Source organism: Bombus terrestris, chromosome 16 (genome assembly GCF_910591885.1).
Source record: "Bombus terrestris chromosome 16, iyBomTerr1.2, whole genome shotgun sequence".
NCBI lineage: Eukaryota > Metazoa > Arthropoda > Insecta > Hymenoptera > Apidae > Bombus > Bombus terrestris.
Genome location: NC_063284.1, coordinates 6,836,311 through 6,859,916, shown reverse-complemented (window position 1 = coordinate 6,859,916; position 23,606 = coordinate 6,836,311). Strand labels below are relative to the sequence as shown.

Genomic DNA, 23,606 nt, shown 5'->3' with positions numbered 1-23,606 from the left:
ACCAAATAGAAGGAGACAAAACCCTTTTATAATAAGTATTTATTATTTGTAATTTGTAATAAACAATATAATTCATCCTCACCCACAAATAATATAAAATGCCAAATAAAAGAAGACACAACCTTTTTGTAACAAATATTTATTACTTTAATTTGTAATAAACAATATAATTCATCCTCACCCACAAATAATATAAAATGCCAAATAAAAGAAGACAAAAGCTTCCGACAAATGTATAACGTTTTACACAATTCGTTAAACTATTTGGCACCATCTAGACGTTTCGGTACTTTCAATCGAAACATGGAACACGTACAACATAGAAAAAAGAGAACGAGCGAATAAACGAATGAAAGGAATAAATCAAAGGAACGAGCGGGCGAATAAATAAAAATTGCTATCTGGCAGCGAGCATTGATCGCAGCTGCACGCGAATATACTCGCGTTAATCGAAGCATTCCGGTTACCTATCGGAGAAGTAATAATCCCACGAATATTCGTCGAACATCACACAGAGATTTTATCTCCGCCTTATCACTGCACCGCGTTCGGTAGCTAAATGTTGAGGTCGACTGATAGAAGAACGAGTGGACCAATTTTTAATAGAAAAATATACTGAAATAAGTATAGGTGTAGCGTATGCTGATCCAAATCCTCACTCTTACAGTGTTACAGTACGATAGGAAGAAGAAGATATGATAGGAAGCACGTTCACATATTTGTAACAAAGGACATAATCAAAAAGTTAACCTTGGCGTGTAGCTCTAGCTGAAGGCTACAAGAAACAGCAATAGAAATCTACTTATAACTCTTTTGTCTCTAGACCTTGTAATCGAAAAGAAAATTGATATTCAAGGCCACGATAATATGCACCTCTCCTTATTTTGAATCTTTTCACTAAATTCTATTCTCTTCGTAACAGCTGTCTCCAGGTCAATTACAAAAGAAAAGGTGTAGAGTTTTTCCTAAAATAATTATTTCAATGTTAAATATCGTTTCACAACGAGAAGGTAAATTGTCGATTTATTGAAACTACCATCGATAATGGCAGCATGTCAGTAGACATAGTAGTAGCGTGGTTTATTTTCAGCCATAAAAGCAACTCGATTCGCAATTATTTTCCTTCACTATCTAATGTCTGTCCAATAATTAGCAAAGGAGGGATGAAAAATAATTGCAAATTGTCTGCAATTTGTTCTCCACTACAGAGCTCATACAGATGAATCACGCGAGAGCTGAACGAGATACAAATACGAAGCTCTTTGTACTCGCAGAATTCTTTCGGTTCAAACGAGAAGCCGTGAGGGTGGAAGCCCGAGCAGCATCGATGTAACGATCAGAAGGGCGCAAGAAATTTAATCAAAGTAACCGAGACACGTCTTGGCGAGAAATAGAAACCTTAAGAAAGTTTCGTTCGCGGGCAAACTTCTTTTCCAAGTCGTTAACGCAGCCGCTGATTTCCATTGAGAAGGTGCATACCTTGTTGCAAGCTTAAACACCTTTGCATACATTGAACAGTAATTTATGGCACGGTACAGAAAGCACGCAGCAGTTGGAAATAAACGATATTCTTTCTTATTTCATCAAAGTAAGCTTCTTCGCTGGAAATATTTCTTTGCATAATAAATACGGTTCACGAGATGACTGCGTGTACCACATGGAATGGGTCTGTTGCAAGGGAAAATTATAAGAAAAATCTTCTTCGTAGAAATGTTTCCTCAGGTTGAACATTCATTCGACGACGTGAAAAGCCGAATCTCGAGCAATTTGCCGGATTTTGCGCATGACTCGGAAGTTCTGCAGGTGCTCGGGCCAAGGACGATGCACGTGTCCTTAATTTGCTAGAACCGCAATCCTAAATTATGGTTGGACAGGCTCCCTTGGGTTTATGCCTTTGCTACGGCCATTTATGTCATTGCCATGGTCGCGTTACAACGAAAGTGATCTCCGGATCTCTCAACTCGCTAATTAGGCTTTCGCCTTCTCGTCGACTTTAGGACGAGAAAATTGCAAGATGGAACGCGTATACTGGCGTTTATCTGATCTACAGGAATTCTTTCTACAGAATTTTTGAAATCACGGAACTCTGAAATTTAGAAACTTGATAGAACAGAGATTCGAATATTTGAGATTTTCGAGATCGTGGAATTTCTCGGATTTCAGAGTTTTACAATCGCAGATCCTGAGAAACCGAGAATCTTTCAACTTTTTGGAACATGGGAATTCTGCAATCTTGGAATCTTTCCCAAACTTATTATTATTTTATTATATTTCATTTATTCTACTTCCAAACGTTTGTCTTATTTTTCAAAAAGTATTGACTTTCCGAGGAAAGTTAGTCTTCGAACGAAACATGCGGTTCTATCGTAACAGCGAACCATGTTTCAGCAAGAATTTCCTAGTACAGAGCACGGTACAACGAAGTTTAAAGGCTGAAACGTTGAATATGTAACACTAAGCGCGACTACCGTGCAACTTGACGTGTTCCCGTCTTCGAATAGACCGGATGTCGACTACAGCTTCCATCAGGAATTTCTGAAAAAGCCGTTGCTACGTGAAGAGAAGATGAATAATTGACTTAATCCTTCGATGATATCGCTGACCGAATAAAGCAACGACGCGACTGCAAATTTGAAAATACCAAAATCTTCCACTGTAAAAGATTTAACACGTTGGTCACCCAGCGTAACTTGGTCGGCTAAGTTCCCCGCGGGACCCAAATCTGACCGACGGTACGCTTTTCGGCTAAAGTATTCCGAGGGATCTCACGGCAGATATCCTAGATCTCTCATTTAGTCGAGAAGCATACTTCTTGTGAGACGCACATCAGTGATTTTTTCATCCTCAAAATGTTCAGTAGATAGCGTGGAAATAAATAAAAAGAATAGAATAATGGAAAAACTGGTATCGACAGAAATGACCAGATGGTCTCATATGCCACTACGATACGGAAAAGCATCAAGTGGTATTCGAAATTAGCACTACATTTACTCTTAGGAACAAGTATAGTAAATGCTCATATTGTGTATCAAACAGCCACAAACAAAAAGATACAGATAAGAAAATTTCGAGAAATTCTCGTTTACCAATGGTGCGATGCGTCCTCAGAAAACACTATGTCTGACAACCATCGGAAGAAAACGAAGAAGGTGTCCCATTATTTGGAGATTCGTAAGAATAAACAGGATAAGTCTATAAGAAGAATGTACATCCTAGGTTATGAGAAGAAGAGGCAAATTGTCGCACGCCAAGAAGCGAGAGAAAACGTAAAAAAAATTAAAACATATTGTTCGAAGTGTCCAAAATCGCCCCAAATGTGTTTGCAATGTTTTAACGAGTCTACTACGGGCTATGCTCATAATATTTACGTTTGGCCCGATCATCGTGCTACGGGCTATGCCCGTAACATTTACGTTTGGAACGATCATCGTACTACGGGCTGTGACCGTAACGTTTACGTTTGGCCCGATCATCGTGCTACGGGCTATGCCCGTAACATTTACATTTGAAACGATCATCGTACTAGGGGCTATGACCGTAACATTTACGTTTGGCCCGATTATCGTACTACGGGCCATGCCCGAAACATTTACGTTTGGTCCGATCATCGTGCTACGGGCTATGCCCGTAACATTTACGTTTGGCCCGATCATCGTGCTACGGGCTATGTCTGTAGTTGTAGGTTAAGGGGTTAATTAACTCAAACAAAAAGAGCGTCAGCCGTATTTGGGTTACGGGCGGCCCACGGAAGCAGACCCGTCACATAAATATGGGTGACGTGGCGACTAACGTGTTAACAAAACTTTTACGGTGTCGTGGAAACACGTGCGAAGAAAGCGATACGTTTGGTTAGACGCGGCATTAAAAGTGATGTTGGCTGCGCAAGTATACGTCGTAATAAATAATTCATAGTGATTTATACGAGTAAATCCATTGCTATTGTATGATATAAATATTTATAGGAGAAGGAGAACGTGTCGTTGCAATGGAATTCAAATACTGTAAATTATTACAACGCTGAGATTGGCCAAATGCGCACGCTGTACCTGCTCTCTAATTATTCTGTTTACGCTTCTCGATGATTGCACAGCCGCAACCACATCACACGTCAGCTTACGTTCGCATCGCTATCATCCATGCGAAGCAAATTTAATTACTTTCAATCGTATTAATCATGCGCAAATAAACTAATCCCTAATCACGTAGATATTAGTAGTACGTGAAATTTTCATTGGGAGCGTGAATTTTTATATGGAAAATATTGAACGTCGCAAGAGGATGCCGATCTGTCGCGACCTTCTCCCAACAACTTGCAATAATTTTGTCAAATTTACAGTTTTCTCCAGCTTCTAAAAAAAAAAATCAAATCTGAACGATTTTAAGCTAGTTCTGCTTACTGAAAATTCGTGAAACAGGTTAACTGATGGCGATGATCGGGGCCAATCTAAGATTCGGCATCGGCGCGTCGGGAAACGGGTCGTCGAACGCGACCAAGGTGTTCCAGTGTCATCCAGGTGGTGCAACCGAGGCCACTCTCATCTTCAGCCTCGGCGCCCTCGGCATGGGCGCCAACTTCCTGCTGATGGCGCTGATCCTGGCCAAACGCCAGTTGCGCAGGTAATTCCGATAACACCAACAGCAAACTTTCTAAAAACTCGATGAAAATACGTTTACTAGCGCAACAAAACAGACGGTTTACGAGGAAAAAACGCGCGATCGAGCAACGTACGAGGTTCAGCTGCGTCATGAAGTTGCCACATGTTGAGTGGAGAAAAACGTCCTCTCTTTTGTAATAATTAAACAATGTTTACAAAGAAGAAAAAAGGCGCGCGTGATATACCGTGGTTGCTAACATTAATATTTGGATGACGTTATCTGTGTAATTTGTTGCTTCGCGTAAGAGAAGATGATTTGTGCTGTTTATTCTACGAGAATGTGCAGCATTCGTCGTAGCTTGAAAATACACCAGCAATTGCTTCCTGCGAGAGTTTATCATCTCGACAAATTAATATTTGGACGCTGATATTTGCTGCCACTTGTGCAAATGTAGGGACAGCGACAGGCTGAATATCGATGTTGATAAACGTACGTCCAGTCGATGTGGGAAAAACAGAGGAGACGAAAATGTTTCATGCGTTTCAGATGGTCACAGGGGTTGCTGTTTCACCAAGCGATGGTGGATTGCGCTCGAGCTGCGATTTTATTGCCCCTCGGATCGAGCATACTCAACTGTCAGCCGATGACCAAGTGTTCCCTGGTGGAGACAGCGTTTCTGCTGCTGGTGACAGTCTCGACGGTGAATATGTTGACGACAGTGCTGAACGACAGTCCGATTTTCCCGGAAACCGACGAGGAGGCAGATCTAGCGGCTCCTTTGCTCATGGATTCGCCTCAGGCAAGTGTTCTTCGACCCTTTTACCCACACGTTTAACTATACATCGTCTAAATTATTATGCATAGGATAGTGTTTGCTTTGAATAATAACGTCACAGTTTACTCGTCTGCGATCTTCCATCTTCTACATTCTACACTCGAACGTAATCGTACGTAAAGTTGTACAATTTGGACGATAAAAATTGACAGAAGATTCGAAGAATTCGAAGCTCCTAAATCCTGATGAATGATAATTAGCACTTAAGTGCTAAGAACGTAACGAAATTCTGGAAAACGTTAATTTCACTTTCAAACTTTCCCTCATTAGTTGCTTAACACTTTACCGACCGATAGCCGATTAATCGGTTTTTTGTCTCCGACGCTTACCGACGGATAGCTTATTAATCGGCTTTCTATCGCCGACGCGTATCGACCGATAGCCTATTAATCGGCTTTTTGTCGCCGACAATCTCTCTCGTTATTTAAGCAGTAAGTTGTTATTTTGTACTAAGGTACCTTGTTCAGTTACGTTGCTTTGTAAGCTCCCACAGATTTATACCAATTTAAAAAACTTACGTGCGTATGCTGTTGAACCGCTAACGGTCGGTAAAGTGTTAAACTGCAAGTTAGGAAAGAGCGTAGAGTAACAAAGGATAATAAAGAAAAATCGGAGAAAACGAAAGGGAAACAGGTGTCTTGTAATTACGAAGCAATTTGTTGAACGATAAAAGAGGTTCGATGGTAGGAAACTGCCGACGGAAATTCCGATGCAAAGGCACGCGCTCTGGTAATGAAGAAACTTCTGCTGGACAAGTACATTCTAGCGAGGGAAGATTTACAATAGAACGATCATCCGTGGTAATCGGATGACGCGCCGCGTACCCACGCTCCATCGATCGTATCATTCAAACAATCGTAGCGTAGCCGAATCTGTGAATTATCCTACTTGGACGTACGTATCGGTTACTTGTGAATTCAACGTTTCATTACGGAGCAGTCGAATTACTTAGATATAAGAAATATATATGTTCGTCATTAAAAATTAAAAAATTAATTTCAAAAAAAAAAAAAAAAAAAAAAACTAAACGACTACGAAAAAGAAATTATCATTTAACGATGAAACAATCGATTGCAAACGAACAAGGGAACATCTCCAACTCGGAAATTCTAAGAATTACAAGTCTTATTACGTAATGTTTTTGGGTGTTGTTCAAATTCACCCCAAGGGTGAACACTTGGGTGGACACTTGACAACTCGCTATAGCGTCGATAAATTTTTTCATCAAAAATAGCTTTCGCCTGAAAACTTTTTTTCTGTCTCTTAGAGTCGAGAAATTTTAACGGAAAATCGGAAAATAACCGGATTTTCAGAGATCAACGCCTGTCTATCGTCTACGATTTCTATGGTTCTATGATTCTCAAAGTTGTATAATTTTATAAATTTGGCTATCTTTCCTTGCAAGTGAATATTTAATAAAAAAAAGTAAATTGATATTGATAAAATATGTTAATAATATCATTGACAACGTGGCTGATTTCCTAATGACCGAAGCGCAACGCAACATACGTTGAGTCATCATCCTTTAAACTAGTTTAGGAGTTGTGCAAACTTGGAAACCGTGTAATCTCTGGTCTACGTTATCTTCACAGGGGACGCTACTAATACGAGTATTTAAACGAGTTTACAAATCTTCACCAATAATTGGAGCGAAGCATGAAATTTAGATTAATATCTGGGTAGTTGAACGAAACTTTCAACCTCTCCCTTCCTTTGCATTTGCACTAATTCGCACAAATTGCTGATTTCATTCGATGGATAATATTTCCTGCATCACTAGAAACGTTATAAAAGACAAAGAATACTAAAAATTTCTAAAGGTTACAAATTAAGGATACAAATTATTATTAAAGAATAAATAGGAAAGAATAAAGTGGAAACGTTACCAAAAATACGAAACGCTTGAAATTTCCAAATTTCCAAGTTCCAAACTCGCTGTTACACCCCGAGGCTTATACTATAGGCCATGTTCCTAACTGTCTCCCTTGGTACTACAGTGTCGCGGACAGATCGTCTTACATGACCGTCGAGATATACACAAAATAGCGATAAACGCACAGTTGTCGTCAAGCAGCGAGTTCTAGAAACATCGATTCGCCTTCGGACCGTTATTTTATCTACACAAAAAAGGTGGCATACGTGATCATAGGCGCAAACGGTTGCAAGACCCGAGCGTGGTGGGGATCGTCTCCAAGAGAAGACAAAGGAAAAAATCCAAGGACAGTCAGTAGCATACGAGGATTCAAACCGAATGCATCGAGAGGTTCAGAGAAATAAAATCAAGATCGCTTAGTCAAACGAATACGTTGAGGAATATCATAAAGTCAAGTGGAATTATAATAATAAACTAATTGTATTATCGTTAAATCATTTGTAACGTGTCAATTATAATTTTAAATATTGTTAAAAATAGCAGCTTATATTAACCCTGTTAATTCAGTGTTACAATCATTTGAACTACCTCTGTTATCCTAATCGAAACAGGGGAACGACTGGTTCGCGACGTCGACTATCAGAATCGTAGCGAGAATTTACGCCTCTCGCTGACGCGTTTCTTCGCGGACGGTCGTAATACTCGCAGATCTCTCAATATCCAAATTGTCGAGTCGTTAAATCCCTAAATGCGCACCTAAACTGCCGAACAAGCTCTAATAGAATTATTCCAATTGAATAAATAAAAATTCCAAATTTCCAAACATCTAAACGATCAAATCTAGTGAAGTTGGCGAATCTCCAGATTGCGAAACTCCTGGATTCGTAAACACTTGAACAAGTTGCGGAATACCCTTGAGATACAACAGGATCCTTACACGTGTCTCGACGCGTTTTTACCTGAAACCATTCGATAAAGCGAAGCACGAGGTTCAAAGAGCTTTTTTTCCTACAGCCCACAAAATCGAATTCCGCGGATCTTTGGAAGAATTACGCGTTTTCCCCTGTGCATTTTCACAGTCGTGTCTGGTTTAACTCGATCACGGCCTTAAGTGACGACCGGCTGCCTTTGAGGCGGCTTCAAGTTTCTGATCGATTTTAACGAGCGCATATAGCACGTAGGGAAGAGTGTAGAACGCGATTCTCACCATCGAACTTGAAAGCACTGTGACAAAGTGGCACTGGAAAAATTATTTATAGATTTCTGAGTGGATTCTGTCGCGTTTAACGATTAAAACCCCTACGAATTTATTTGCTAGAGCGTGAAATGAAAAAATCCAGTCAATCTCGGTCGCTGTATTTCTTCTCTCGGAAACAATTGCCAATTTGATTGTGCATATCGAAAAATATTGCTCTTTTAGTTGTGTTTTGTTTTATCGCTGCCGCATTTGTGTACAGCGTTAGTCGCAGATATACAGATGATTTTCACACTTTCACGCTTGCTTTTTCTAACTTTTATACAGGGCGTCCCACGTAATTGGGGCAAGCTTAACTCCGAAACGAAAAAAATAGGTGTTTTTCTTATAAAATAATTAATTTAATTTCACGCTATAAGAGACCTGGATATGTATTAGAAAAAATATACAGGGTGTCTCAACTGAATATCTGGCTCACGTATCGTTGCATGAAAAAGTTTCTCAAGACAAAGTTATGTGGTTTCAAAGTCACGTGGACACATGTGTGTCCAGCAGTGGAAAGAATCTTTTGTCCATTTTACTTTCTCTACAAGTATCTCGGTATTTTTCTTAAATAGAACTTTGCAAAATGAAGATCAAAACATCTTAGAAACTAAACATTTTGATACTTTTGTATAAAGAAGACAAGATCGATGGATATTAAAATACAGGTTTACGTTTAAATTAATATACCGATGACTTTCAAATCTCGTGAAAAGATGGTCACGAGAAAAAGTTCTTTCCATCGCGACACGTGCCCTTCGAAGTAGTCGTCCCGAGAGGCATTTCCGTACAATCGTCGATAAGGCAAATACTTAGATGGTCCCACTTGATTGAGTCACCCTGTATACTTTGCGAAGAACAACGACGATCGCACCTGAAACCTCGGCAGAAATTTAAAAATCAACAATTTAGAATAAGCTTAACACTTTTTCTATATACATAGGACCTGTTCTTGACATTAAAGTCGATTATGCAAAGTTCGTAATTAAGAAACGAGGTCGAAACGATAACGATAACGAGCGATCGGAATCAATGGCTACGGGATATTGGAATAATTAAAAGTTTGATTAATAGGAGCGATCGTCGGGTCGAATCGGGTTAATCGAGGCGTCGCACGTCGGCAAAAGGTCGCCTCGAATAAACGAGACACGTGGCGATTAATCCCGACACGCCAGCATTCCGTTGCGGACAGTTTACACCGCACTTGTCCGCTGGTTAATTCGTTCTAACAATACGTGTCATGGTTCTATTATATTCTCGGGAACCTTTCGTCTTTCTGTCTGCACGAGCCTCTTCCTATTTGCGCTTCCATTCGTTAAATAAGAATCGTTCGATCATGCACAATCTCGTTCGATAGCCTCGGGATATCATCGCTTCACAATATATTGGGTCGCCCGGAAAGTTCGTTCCGATCTACATTTCCATTCGATATACATTTACCGAATTATATAGGTGCCATTTTTGCTTCATTTTTCACGCAATTTGAATATTCCATCCTTCCGTAATCTCTCAGGTTCTTCGGCCAAGAACCTTCCAATATGATTTTTTTATGCCGGCTAAAGAATTAAAAATCGGAATGAACTTTCCGAGCAGCGTTTGACAAGTGTAATATTTTATTAAAAATCGACAAGAATATTTCAAGATGCTTTTAGTAACGTTTTTTAGCGCGATACACTTGAAAACAACTTCTCCGATGGAGAAGTACAAAGCAAAATTTATTATTTTATTAAATTCTCCAAAAATCGGAACGAACTTTCCGGACAGCGTTTGACAAGTGTAATATTTTGTTAAAAATGGAAGAGCATGTTTGAAGATGCTTCTAGTAACGTTTTTTATTGCCATACGTTTGAAAACAACTGTCCTAATGGAGAGGTACAAAGCAAAATCTGTTGTTTTATTAAATTCTCCAAAAATCGGAACGAATTTTCCGAGCGACCCAATAGATGCTATTTTAGTTGACCCATCATTCATGGAAACAAAAAATGTCATGAAAGAAGCGCTGAGTGTCATTTTAACAATAGATGCAGCAAGCACGGTTTTATTTAATCGAACCACGCCTCGTAGAAGTCACATACGACGAACGCAGATTATTTTCAACTTTCTAGTCACGTTTATGAATAAAATCTAGTCTTTAAACCATTGGAATTAATATTTCTATTCTCAACTTTTCAGCTAATTTTCAAATAAAATAACTTTTCAATCAAATTCATTTAACTCATAATTATTGTCGTTACGCAACGCTCTTGAACGTTTCTTGGCTACTTTAATGAACTATCTGGAACGTGCTACAGAATTTAATAACGCGTTTTTAATATAGCAATATTAGCTTCTAACATAAAACGCGAAATTTAATAAGACAAAGTGTGTTAGATTGTTCTGTGCGCAGAATTGTTCTGGAATTCCACTCGAAACCTATGCATACAGTGAAGAAAATTTGAAATAAACCAAGTCGTTCTTACGTTCATTTTCCTTTCATATCCTAACAATTCTCTTCCCATTGATTTCTTTCTTTGTCATCCAACACGAGTCTGACTACAAAGTTCGAAGAAAACTGGCGACAAGTAGAAGCGTGTGAAAAATCACACGCCACATTTCACAGCATCCAACAGACGTATCGAGTAGCACAAAGCCTCGTAAAGACGCGCTCTGTTTCAGTGCGTGTTATTCGGCACGTTCATGATATGGTTCGCGAGCATCACCATCAACCTGGGCCCGACATTTTTAAGCGGAGCGCTAGCCGCGAACACGGAATCGGGCCACAATGCACCGAGCTGCCCTCTGGTACATGGCCCATTCCGCCATTACATCCTAAACGTCCTCTGGATCGCCATCAATATGATTTGCGTCGCTCTCACCCTCATCCATCTTCGAAAACTGCACAAAGACCTGACCAAGGCGAACGTTGAAGCGGTACGTATCACTTTTCGCGTTTATTCTTCCAAATAAATGAGCTACTTCCACGCATGCTTCATCCCTTTTGCTCGCTAAATCGCTGCACGAGATCACGTGTTCGCCATTTTCGCGAATTATTGCGATTACACCGGAGAATTGGGTCAAAGTGTTCCTCGGGGAATTATGATGTTTCGCAGATTCGTTTCAGGTATAAAGAGAAAGATTACGCTGCTTTACATCTTTATATCGGGGTTTTGCTTTATGGGTTTTGATTATGGATATACAGGGTGACTCGAAAGTGCATGTTCATACTCTGGAGGATGGTGCGTGAAGGTTATTAAAACATTTTGACTGCCATGCCGAAATCACATGTTCCGCTGAGGACGCCACGGGAGTATTTTTATTATTCAAAGCATATAATGGCAAAATAATAATAAATTGAAGATGTAAGACAACATTCTTATCCAATGGACCATTTATTTTATTAGTAACAAGCACCTTGGTAACAGTTGATAGCGACATATTTAGCTTCGTTTATTTCAACAAACCATACGCTTTCGTTATTTCGTCGTGAACAAAACGCGCAGAATATATTGTTGAAACGTGTAGAAGATATCAGTAAACAGTATTACGATCATTTTTATGATTTCGACGAAACATTCGGTTGAAATGGCAGAGGTTCGCAAAGAAAATTATGTTTGTGATAAACCAATGGTAGTGGTAGATTACAAGAGAGGAAAATATGCTGCAGATTTATCAGATCAAATGATAGCATATTCTACACCACATAGAAGAACCCTCAAGTGTTATATAAAATTAGCTTTAGAGTTATTGTTAAATACATGAATTTCAAAGGCGATGATACTCTCTAAACAAGCAACAAAAACATAAATCAAGGTATCAGATTTTAGAATGGCACTGGCAATGCACCTTACACAGTACCATTTACCAGAGCAGTCAAATATACTTATTCGACAAAGATTGCCACAGGAAATACAGAAAAAAGAAGGGCAGGCGTACCTGGCACGAAAATTTTGCAGAGAGTGGTATAAAAAAAATGTTAGACAATTAGGATCAAAAGTTGCTAAGAATCGGAGGAAAAAGGTGACCACCTATTGTCCAAATTGTATCAATGAGCCACATTCATGTTTAAAGTGTTTTAACACAGTGCACCGTTAGATGCAAGATTTCTTTTCATTTCTTTTTATTGATGTTGCAATAAAAATGTTTAATCGTTCAATAGGGTACTTTTCATTTCAAAGTATTTTCTATTTATCTGTTATATTAAAAATACCCTAACTGTCAATTTTCATACAATTTTTACAATTGTAAGAAATTGAAGCGTTCCGGTCACCAATGACCAGCGTGGCGTCACAGGAGAAACCGTGATGGGCCATATATGACCCACGTGGCAGTCAAAGTGTTAAAATGTAGAAATCAGTAAACGAAGCGGCGATACATCGATAACTTGCTGAAGTTGCGAACAATTACCGCATGATGTCTAGGTGATGCATAGCGAATATCATTTTTCGAATACAAGAGAGAAATCCAAACGGCACAATCTCCTCCACAGCACTTTACAACGAAAGATAAATGGAATTCCGATTTTTTCGTAACATCGACGTCTCTTCTTCATTTTGGCTATTTGTGTTAACACTTAGCCAACCGAGTAGGCAGATCCCCCCTCTGTGAAGAACATCGCTGCGCGACCAAACAGGAAGATCTCCTTTTTTTGTCTTTAGCAACGCGTTTTCCTTTTTTTTTTTTTTTGTTGTTGTTATTATCAGTTATTGTTTACCTAGAATTGTTGCCAATACAGTATATAACAAAATACGCCACTTTAGTGGTGTTAAAATTAATTAAAAAGTTACACAACAAATTATGACTAAATAAAGTTATAATCGAACGATATCACACTATAAAAAAATATTAAAATGCATTATGAATGTTATTTTCATCTTCAAGTCCTGTTATTTATCTTTAGCCATCTTAAATGGTTTTAATTTCACCTATATCTTTTTATATTTTTAGTTTGATGTTTTGTATAAACAATATGTAAACTTCTTTGTTTTTTTGATAGTCCTAGATTAATACTAATTATGTTGAGTCCTAATATTAGTCCACGATGCTTGGAAAAATGCGCGATGGACAACGTCGTATAAGTTGGCTTGTCCGAGCGCGATGCAAACGTATAGCTCGCTGTGGCGCACGCGGTTGGCTAAGTGTTAACACTTACCACTTTTGCATTGTTTTTGGTAAACGACTAAAACAAATCTGACAAGTAAACGCTTCATCGAGAGACAAGAGCATGCACAGATACCTTTTTTTCGTAGCCGCTTTAAGCGAACGATTTAAAAGAATAGCGTACGCTTTTGTTGTTTGGAAAATAATCCATCGATATAACATGTGTGTTACAGAAATATTACGATAACACAAGTAGAGAATTTGACGTATTGAACGCGATCCATGTCTGACTACAGAGAAACCAAGCTAGCGCCGTTCGTCAGTTCCTCTCTCTCTCTCCTTCTCTTTCACTTCCCGTCGTTAATATCGCGTATCTGCCTCGTAAAGGAACGATACGAAGCGTTACGTACGCGTTGATTTCGGCGCAGCTTTGGTGCACCGATCGCAAAGCGAAAAATATTCGAACGATCCTTTATCGTAGGTAAATACGTAGCTAAAAACGATGCTACGGATGAAAATGTTTGATAATAGCCCAGAGCAGTGTATTTCATTCAATTTTCATGAGTTTCTAAATTCGTTCGTTTCCAAGCTTCGTAATCCTCAAATATCAAAATTTCAAAGTTGCTCGATTCCGCACGATTTACGTCTATAAATTCCCATAACGCGGAAAGCCCGCATAAAGTCGTACAGGGCAGAATAAAACCATAAACCATGTATTATATAAAAATTGCAATATTTTACAATTTAGTCGGATTTACCTGCGATCTTTTCCAACTTCGATATACTGGAGAGGACCATTTAAAAAAATGTAAAACGTCATAAAAAAAAGTATATCTTAAAAGTATATCTTAATCCCATATTAAAATTAAACCTAAAACTCGTATTGGATTTTCTCACTTTACGTGGAAACTCGTTTACGATGCGAGCAAGTGCTTTCACGCTTAAACCAAAGTTTAGTTATAATACAAAATTAAAAGTACAGAAGCGACACTCGTTTGATGGCATTTTACCTTCTTAACACTTTACCGACCGATAGTCAAATTAACCGGTTTTTTGTCGCTGACGCTTACCGACCGATAGTCTATTCATCGGCTTCTGATCGCCGACAATCTTTCTTATTATTTGAGCAGTAATTTGTTATTTACATAACTTGCTCAATTGCGTCAGTTGCGTTGCTTTGCAAGCTCCCACAGTTTTATACCAATTCGAAAAACTTACTGTTCGCGACGAATGAAAAGAATCGGTATTGGAGAGTCTAAACCGAAACAGAACCGGCGCCTGAGTTGCCGGTCGGATGTGCGTATGCTGTTGAACCGCTAGAGGTCGGTAAAATGTTAAATAGTCCTTTTCGATATGTTGGAGTTTGAGAACAATCGCAGATGTACAGCGTTGCCAGACAATTCTTCCAGAAAGACGAGAATTCTCTACATTTATTTCTGACTCGCGTACTTTCTTTTCATCTTTCACTGCATTCACCATGGCCCGGAAGAAATATTTTTACACTAGTTCATGAACGTGCAGAAAGAAGCCGACCAAAGTCTAATAAATTTCATCGATAGGAATCTATTAGGCGGTGTAGAACGCTGATAAAACTTCAAAACGTTCTGTATAACACATAAAATATTTTCGCGAGACAGTGTACATGCTAAGTTCTACGAAACGTTGACTCAGAGCAAACACAAAGAATACTACGTCCTCTATAACTGAAACACGGTTTCCTGGCGACTTAACAGGTAGTTTGCTTTATTAACGCAAACGTCAGACACGGTGGCGACTGATTAGGCTGTAATTAGTAGCCACTGATTTCATTTTGTTCGGCAAATTTGCCAATCCGCTTACCAGTTGAGGAAGTTGTAAGTCAATATTAATAGAAATGAGCGTTCGTTAAAACACCGATGAACAACGATGACTTGAAGCTGACAGTGGCTTGAAAAGCTAGAATTTTTATTCTCTTCGGTGCAGTGTCAACGGAATTTTTTTTCTTATTATTATCATTATTATCTTTTTCTTTTTATTTTATTTTAGTGTAGTAGTTTTTAAGCATAATTTTTAAATTCGATTAGATTTACTGCTAAATTTAGAGAACGATTATTTGAATGGTAATGATTAATTTATCATTTTTCTTGTAATTAGCAAAATAGGTAAAGAGAAAATAATTAAGTTAGTGAAGTAATTAGATTTTCTATAATTTGAAATCTTTGGCTTTAACTTGCTGTCGAAGTAGAATCGTTTTAGTGGAACCAGCAATTCGAAGCATAATTTTCTTTTTCTCTTGCGGTTTTCATAATTTGCATTTTTTTTAATTTTGCGACGAGGAAAGAGTAGTCATTTTCTTTTAACCATGGAATTTCATTTCTCATCCTCTTAGTATTAAATATGAAAGTCGTTTTAGCGTGTAAATTAGAATTTTTTTCGTAGTTACTAAATTCTTTTATATAGCATGATATAGCGTATATAGTATACTAAAGTGTTTAAGTATAATTTGTTTATACAATTTAAACGATTAATTTACAATCTTCTTTTTATGTAACTAACAATCGTAGTAGAATTTTTTTTTCGTTCTTTTGCGAATGAACATATCTCTCGAAATTCTTAACTTTTTTCTCATAATCAATACGATTAATTCTCGTTTATTATTAACAATTTTATTAAATTATTCAAAGTTTGATCGCACTGTGTACAAATATATTTCAGGGATTTGAGATAGAAAACACAAGGATTTTTGCTATCAATCGCACCAACGTAATTTTCCTTCATTTTCTACTGAAAATAATCGATTTTTGTATCAGGTAAAGGTAGCACTACTAACGATTCTCGTGAATACAACGGGTAACCAACAAACGAACGCGGTTCCTGAAAATTCTGCCGCATCTACGAATGGTGGCACGCCCAAGGTAATAACGAACAATAAATCACTCGCTATGAATCTGCTTCTCTTTAAAAAAAAAAAAAGAAAAAGAAAACGCTGTTATTACGTGTCTCTTCGTAAAACAGTTCCTTAAAAATATGGACTCGCGTATTCAAGATACCATTCGTTGAAGATTCAATTATTTCGAAGAAATTTCTGTTCAGAATGTTTCTTTGCGAATTATCTAGCGTACGATTTTCTCTCTTGTAGAAAGCTTGCCGCATTGAAAACTTTAGAAAAAAACCAAAAAATTCATGCGTTATCCGTTTCTCAAAATGCTATATGAACGTTTGAAAGAAACAACACATAACCTCACATATTCTGGAAATAAAGAACAGACAGAGAAACACGATCGACAATTTTATTCTCCCGCAGATTAAAAATTCCAAACAACTCGCCACATTTCGATAGATCCGGCATCTCCGACATGTAGCACAACATTTAAGAAAAGAGAGGATCTTACGATCGTATTCTCTACAAATCAGAGTGATAAAGAAAGAAAAACAAAAAAAAAAAAAATAAAAATAAAATAAAAGCAACACCATGCAGAATATTATTTTTGCTTAGATTAAAACCCTGACACCCAATGTTGTACGCACGGCCGGTTCATTTCTCCTGGTAACCTCATTTGCATTGTTCAACCGAGCCACCTCATTATCACAGACAGCCTCTGCAATACGTCTGACAATCGCGAGATACGCTCGAAAGGCAGCTCTAACCTGAGGATGGTTGCAGACGGGTCGACCGACAAGAAATTTTACCAAGTCGCTTCGTGTACATGCAAATTTACAGTCGACTAGCTTAATCGACTAATTGTAAGCGGTCGTTCGGCAAGCAGCGCCTGGCGAAGAATCCGAAGGGAGCGGAAGATCGAAAAAGTTGAATTCGCTGGTCGAACCTGCCACAGAACCACCAGATCCGGTCAAACGACCGCTTTCAAAATCTACTTCGAAGTTGTACGTTCACTGTCGTTTTTTTCGCTCGTCTGACTTTATATTATATCAATTTCTCAACTTTACTTAACATGTTGACTGCCGCGTCACCCGTATTCGGGTGACGATTATTTGACTACTTGCGAAGGATCGTCGTAGATATTTGAAAAGATATTCCACTGGAAATAATAAAACTATAGAATTATTATAAAAGTAATGCGAAAATGGTTTATTAAGAAAATTATTTAGAATGTAAAACTTTGAAGCATTCTATACAAAGCTGAAGTTGGTCGGGACGATTTGGACAATAAGTTGTTGTTTTCTTTAAATTCTCCCGTGTCTCTGATCGGTCCGTTCGACGTCTTTTATCTGCATAACATAGTTTGCACGCGCGTCTAATGCTTCTTCCGGAATCATTTTTCTAAACGGCGATATTATGCTGACTCCGTCGAAGAAAAGGATTTTTTGTATTTTCAGACAACCCTAATAATTTTCCAGCTAATAATTCTCTAAATCTTCTAATATTTACAGCCTTCCTTGTTGCAATTTTCTGATACAAGTAAGTTTATTATTTCGTTATCAACGAACAGTTCAAACACATCATATGGATTAACATCGCTAGGTAATTGCCTAATGAGGCCATCTGTCTCGGAAAAAGGAAATGACTTCTGCCGACCACTAAATTCATCCCATTCACCAAATTGAATCGTACTTTCCTCGGTATCATCAGTTCTTCTTTCTTCCTCAATGACCAATTCTTGTAAGATCTCGTCAACAGTATCTTCATTACATTCAGTATCACTACGATTACACTTATCAATATCCGAATCAGAATCAGACGATGTAATTCTATTTATATTTCTATTTCTAGGAAATCTGATTTCTTTCTTATAGCTGCTATCCGAATTTGTGTAAGCCTCGTAAAAGCTTCTTCACTGCTATTTGACTCACTAAGAAATAAGTTTTCCATCTTTCTTTTCGACATTTTAACGAATCAGGACAGAGATTTTAAATTATCTAAAATATCGATAGGAGTACCTAGCAGAGAACGCTTGGTACTGTGGCACGCGTAGCCTGAAGGAGATTTCATTGAAGACACGCGTGCCAGTCAACGTGTTAATGTAAGAATTTACATGTATATATATACAATGTGTGTGTATGTTGATATGTCAATGATCGAGCCACTCGACGCCAAATTTCCATTGACACGAGACGACTCGCTAAAATTTCTCGCTGGTCTAACACCTGAGTCGACCCCTTTGCGGCCACCCTGAAAGAGGAACAGCGTCGACCGGCACAAAACGCTCTTCTAATGTCAGCGCATCTGATTTCGTCGATCCGCTAAAAAGGAAGTATTGCTTCAGAGGAGCGGAGCGGCGGAGGAGCACCGGAAAATGAGGAATTACTTAAAGAGGATGGAGAGGGAGGGCGTGCAGAGGGTGAAGATGTTTCTGGTGGTCATCGCCGCGTACGTTATCTTTTGGGGACCACTGTTCTTCGTCACTCTGGTGAATCATCCTATCATCGGGAATCCAACTGGTTACGAGGTAATTGCGAAATCGCCCGCTAAATGACAGTTTTATGAAAATTCACGCCAACAAGTTCAAAAGACAAAAAGGCCGCACGAAAACAGGTAAAACTGACTCTATTGGTGTTGTTGCGTGACTCTTCACGCTCTCTCCGTTCAGTCAGTTAAACCTCGTTTACATTGCACTGCTACTTTTAGTTGAAATAATGAAACGATCCAACTGATCGAATCCAGCCGTGTAAATTACAATTTGAAACGACTTCTGCACGTTGAACCAGAAATAGCCGATTCTTCTATCTCTGGTCGAACGATCAGAACGTTAATTCTTCCGAGGTAACGCGCTCTTTTTCGCCTTTTTTCGAGATTCCTATCTTTTTACTGGTTTCTCTTATCTCTCAGTCGCTGAGATTAAAGAAACATTATGTTGCTTTTAGTATTAGGGCCGTCTACTTATATCCAGGTGTGTTATGTTGCGGGTTTATGACACCGTGTAGGTGGTTTACTTAAGATTTTAGTTTTAGTTTTATGTTAGCTTCGAGGACGCTCGAGTACTATGCGACTGCCCCTTCTTCGCTGTTCTAAAACTGAAAATATCGAGGTTACGAGAGCTCATTGAATTTCCTGGCAGAAGTGGCGTAACATTTTAAACAACGAATAAACGTCTGAACAACTTATTACAGTCAAAGACATCACTTGCAATCTACAGCGTCCTTTTTTCTTATATCCAGACGAAATTCAAATCTTCTACGATTCTTTTTAAGCGTCGTTCACGGTAGACAAATAATCGTACGTATTGGGTTGGCAACTAAGTGATTGCGGATTTTGTCAATACCACCTAATGACAAAATCCGCAGTCCCTTAGTTGCCAAGCCAATAATTCGATACAGCACTACTGTACACGTTGTAGCTGTTTGCTTAAATGGAACTTCGCGAGAAAGCAAAGAGTAAGACAATTTCGTCATTTATGGATTCTGATTTAACGTCGAAGTCGTGTTTTTATAATTAAATGGATTCAAGTTGGACGAATTTCTGCAGGAACAAGGGCCTCGTTAATTCAACACAGCTGCAATTAAGGCCACCTAACGGTATATCGAATCGCCAAGATTCAACATCTTTAATTGCCGATGATTCTTTGCCTTCGATACGAAATATCGAATTTTTCTTAACGATTCTTCTCGCTAACAATTAACACCTTCCACTCTAATTTCTATTTCCACACGCAGACTAACCGAACGTATAGGAAACGCGTACATTGGAAAACCAGATTTCTCAAAGAATTGGACAAGCGATCGTTTCACAAAGCTACGTAGAATTTCACCGGAGAATCCGGTTTCTGGTTGATCAGTTCACGTTTAGGTAGCCAAGAGCAGGCGAAATTTGATTTCAGAATTAGAAGAAAAATTACTGAAAAATCCTCCGACTCGAACAATGCTACGACACTGTTCTACTGCACTTCTCCTGTGTTTCACGCGAGCAAGCGTCAGTTTCTTTCAAACATCGACGCACAAGCTTTTCTAACGTGACAACCATTCACGAACAACGGATACGCGCTGTCATTTCGCTTCCTGGATGCACAATACGAATTCAAGTTCCATCTTCTCGCTCTTCTGTTCCAGTCACAAAGACCTCCATCTTCTTCTTCTTCCTCTTTTTTTCGCGCGTTTCTCGTCTTTCCACAACGAGATGCAAGAATAAGTTCGCCAGATCAAAGGCATTGATTAATAGCAAACGCGAATGCAGTCAAAGTGAGAGATTATTCGTTGATCGTCAACTGTATCGAAAAAGAGGAAATTTACTGTAAATCGAGTACATTCAAGGTGAAGTAGATCTACGATAAAAATATGAAACACGTTGTTTCATACGTATCGTACGAGAATTTCTAAGAACAAAGAAGTAACATTGCGCAAGAGTTCAAAACTGCCATAAGTCAGGACAATGTCCTCCGCCTCATTTACGCGAACACGATCGATTCAGTAACACCCCGTTAAGTGCCTACTTTCCTCTTGCGAGTATTTTTATTCAAAAACAAGTCGTTTGATCAGTTTCTCTATCAATTTCCAGTCTTAACCCTTTGAGTGCTGAATACTCACGGCCTATACCGTCCGTACGGACGGCGCGCGTCTAGCGCTGACGATCGCTGTGGACGGAATACTTTTTCGTTAGACTGAACTCTGTTGATTGACTATTCAAAGCGCAAATCGTAATAAGTTATAGTAATTCTTTTGCACGAGATTAAATGATTCAAGAGCGTTATTTTTTAGTTATTTGTAATTATTTATTGTAAACATTGAAATTTACAGTTGGCTAGAATTTGGGTAATAAACTAGAAAACAATAAACTAGAAAACTAAACTTAGTAAATATAGCACAAGTTAATCATTTAGTTGTGTGTGAAAAATTCAGTGCTTGAGAAAACTAAAAAAACCAGATGTAGAGTTTTCTTACAGGTAGTAACTATTTCAACAATAACGAGGCACTATTGGCATTTGTTTACTGCCGTAAGGAATGCATTTATATTTATTTCACACAAACGTAATAGTATTACTTCTGCGTAGGTGTTCGGAAAAATTGAAAAACCCATACATGCGTTCTTAGTCCATGCCGGGCACTTACAGAAAACGCATATATATGTCCTTAGTCCACACCGATAGCTTTCGCCAGACACCTATATGCGCCCACAGCACTCAAAGGGTTAGTATCGTCGTTAGTACAAAACACTGATAAACTTCCCTCAGACTAGTTTCAGTTCTTCCCTCGAATCCAAGACATTTCTAATACGAGACACTTGAGAAAAGACGAAAGCAGCTCACGAGTATTCGTAAGAGAAGACAGTGCTGAATGCTTCTTTTATTCGTGAGACAATTTACCGGTGAGCAATGAACTGAATGCATCAAGCGACAGATGAATATGGTCGATGAAATTGTCTCAAACAGCCCAAATTGATCTGGCCAAATTGTCTCAAACAGGCCAAATTCATTTGCCCAAATTGCCTCAAACAGACAAAAATACAAATTTCTCTAGTCTTCTGATAAATAACACTTCTCCTTCGACTTTCTCACACCACAAAAGCATTTAGCTTCTTCCCTTCCCATCACTCGATGAATGGCACCTGACATTCTCTGACGTTACTCTAACGTCTACGTAATTGGAATATTCGAGCGATCTTCTCATACGAGCTTAAGTTTGGAGACAGTTTCACGAAGCTTTCCGGGAATATAAATTCAGCAAAAGTTTTAGAAAAAGTTTCAATTTGTTTGCTGTCCTACCTAACGAATCCTCGACGCGTCAATTAGCTTAAAGATATTTGTAAACGCACAAACTAGAGCAGCTGCGTTCTAAGATCATGCGAGTTGATAGAAATCGATCGTTTTTACAAACGTGGGCCAACGAAAATTCCAGGTGACTCTACATATCGCGTACGTCCACGCATTCGTGAACCCGGTGCTCTTCCTCAGCATGCACCGCGGCCTACGTCAAGGCCTGTCGGAGTTCTTCTGCGGCTGCTGCGAGGTGATCGCCAGCTGGATTCTGGGTCCAAGCATCCCCGTGGAAAGCGTGCAGCCACCACGATACCACGAACCCATGGAGGCGGTGCCATCGCCGCCGGAACCACCGCTGGTGCAACCCGATGCGTGTCCGGATCTAACCGACGTGGCACTGCTCAAACCACCTTTGCCACCCACTGGCAAACATTTACTGGTATTTCAAAGAAACGCTTTCTCGCCACTTTCTACGTTTTCTATGACAGTCATCGTAGAATAGCATCGCGGAAAGAAGGTCACGTTGCTTTACGAGCTGCTGATACAACTTTGTTGCTTACGAAACGATCAAAGAACTGGCTGCTATGGAAAAATGGCTTGTAGCTTTTCGCTTGTTAGAAAAGCTCTGCGCTCATTTTCTCTGCTTATTCGCGTAGACCACCGTGGATGTTCATCTGTTCGTGGGAAATTTGTTGATGCAAAAATACGCGTAAAATGTCGAAAACACGGTACTCGTTGTAATATTCGCATAATTCGGTCGACTTGCACGACGTTTCGTTTCTGTTGATCTATTGGATTGGCAACTAAGTGATTGCGGATTTTCTCATTAGGTGGTATTGACAAATCCCGCAATCACTTAGTTGCCAGCCTAATAAATATGAGTTTGCGCAAAGGAGTATTCAATTTTCCTTTATTTCTTATCTTTGTGTCAAATGATTAAAAGTTTGTCGAGTATTAGGTACACAAACAGACGATTGCAAGCTTCCAGCGAAACTGCAAGTTTATTTAAAAGAAAATACAGCAAGTTCTTCTCGATCAAAGTATTCGCCATTGGTTTCTTCCCTAACTTCGAACCATCCATCAGCCAAGTGATGGATTTATATCGGAGAAATGCTGCGTCTTCCGGCCGGGATCCGATCATCGAATTACTTTAGTATCTGATCCATTAATTGGAGATAGGTATTTGATAAGGAGAGTAATGTCTGGCGACTAAAGTAGCTGCTGCAATGCGTCTCCAACAACATTCATTACGATTTTTCATCGCAGAAGCAGCGTGCGATCCAACGTTGCAATGGTTTATTGAGTTGGCAACTAAGTGATTGCGGATTTTGTCAATACCACCTAATGACAAAATCCGCAATC

The 23,606-nt window shown here is 38.9% G+C and overlaps 2 protein-coding genes across 8 annotated transcripts in view; one reads left to right on the top strand and one right to left on the bottom strand.

The window, feature by feature from the left end:
- Positions 1 to 23,606, bottom strand: part of LOC100645391 (midasin) — a 132,243-nt gene that overhangs the window by 90,512 nt on the left and 18,125 nt on the right. The window lies entirely within an intron of this gene.
- LOC100645506 overlaps positions 1 to 23,606 on the top strand; it is an 80,528-nt gene that overhangs the window by 48,563 nt on the left and 8,359 nt on the right. For 6 of the 7 annotated variants that reach the window (XR_007226883.1, XR_007226882.1, XM_048413449.1 and 3 more), the window contains exons 3-8: positions 4,416 to 4,617; positions 5,143 to 5,395; positions 11,197 to 11,451; positions 16,407 to 16,511; positions 18,822 to 19,004; positions 22,384 to 22,683. Coding sequence is in view for 5 of the 7 variants with exons in the window: in XM_048413449.1 (XP_048269406.1) it covers positions 4,424 to 4,617; positions 5,143 to 5,395; positions 11,197 to 11,451; positions 16,407 to 16,511; positions 18,822 to 19,004; positions 22,384 to 22,683 (1,290 nt within the window). In the remaining 2 variants the exon portion in view is untranslated. The remainder of the gene's footprint in view (positions 1 to 4,415; positions 4,618 to 5,142; positions 5,396 to 11,196; positions 11,452 to 16,406; positions 16,512 to 18,821; positions 19,005 to 22,383; positions 22,684 to 23,606) is intronic. The other variant, XM_048413450.1, reaches the window with a different exon arrangement.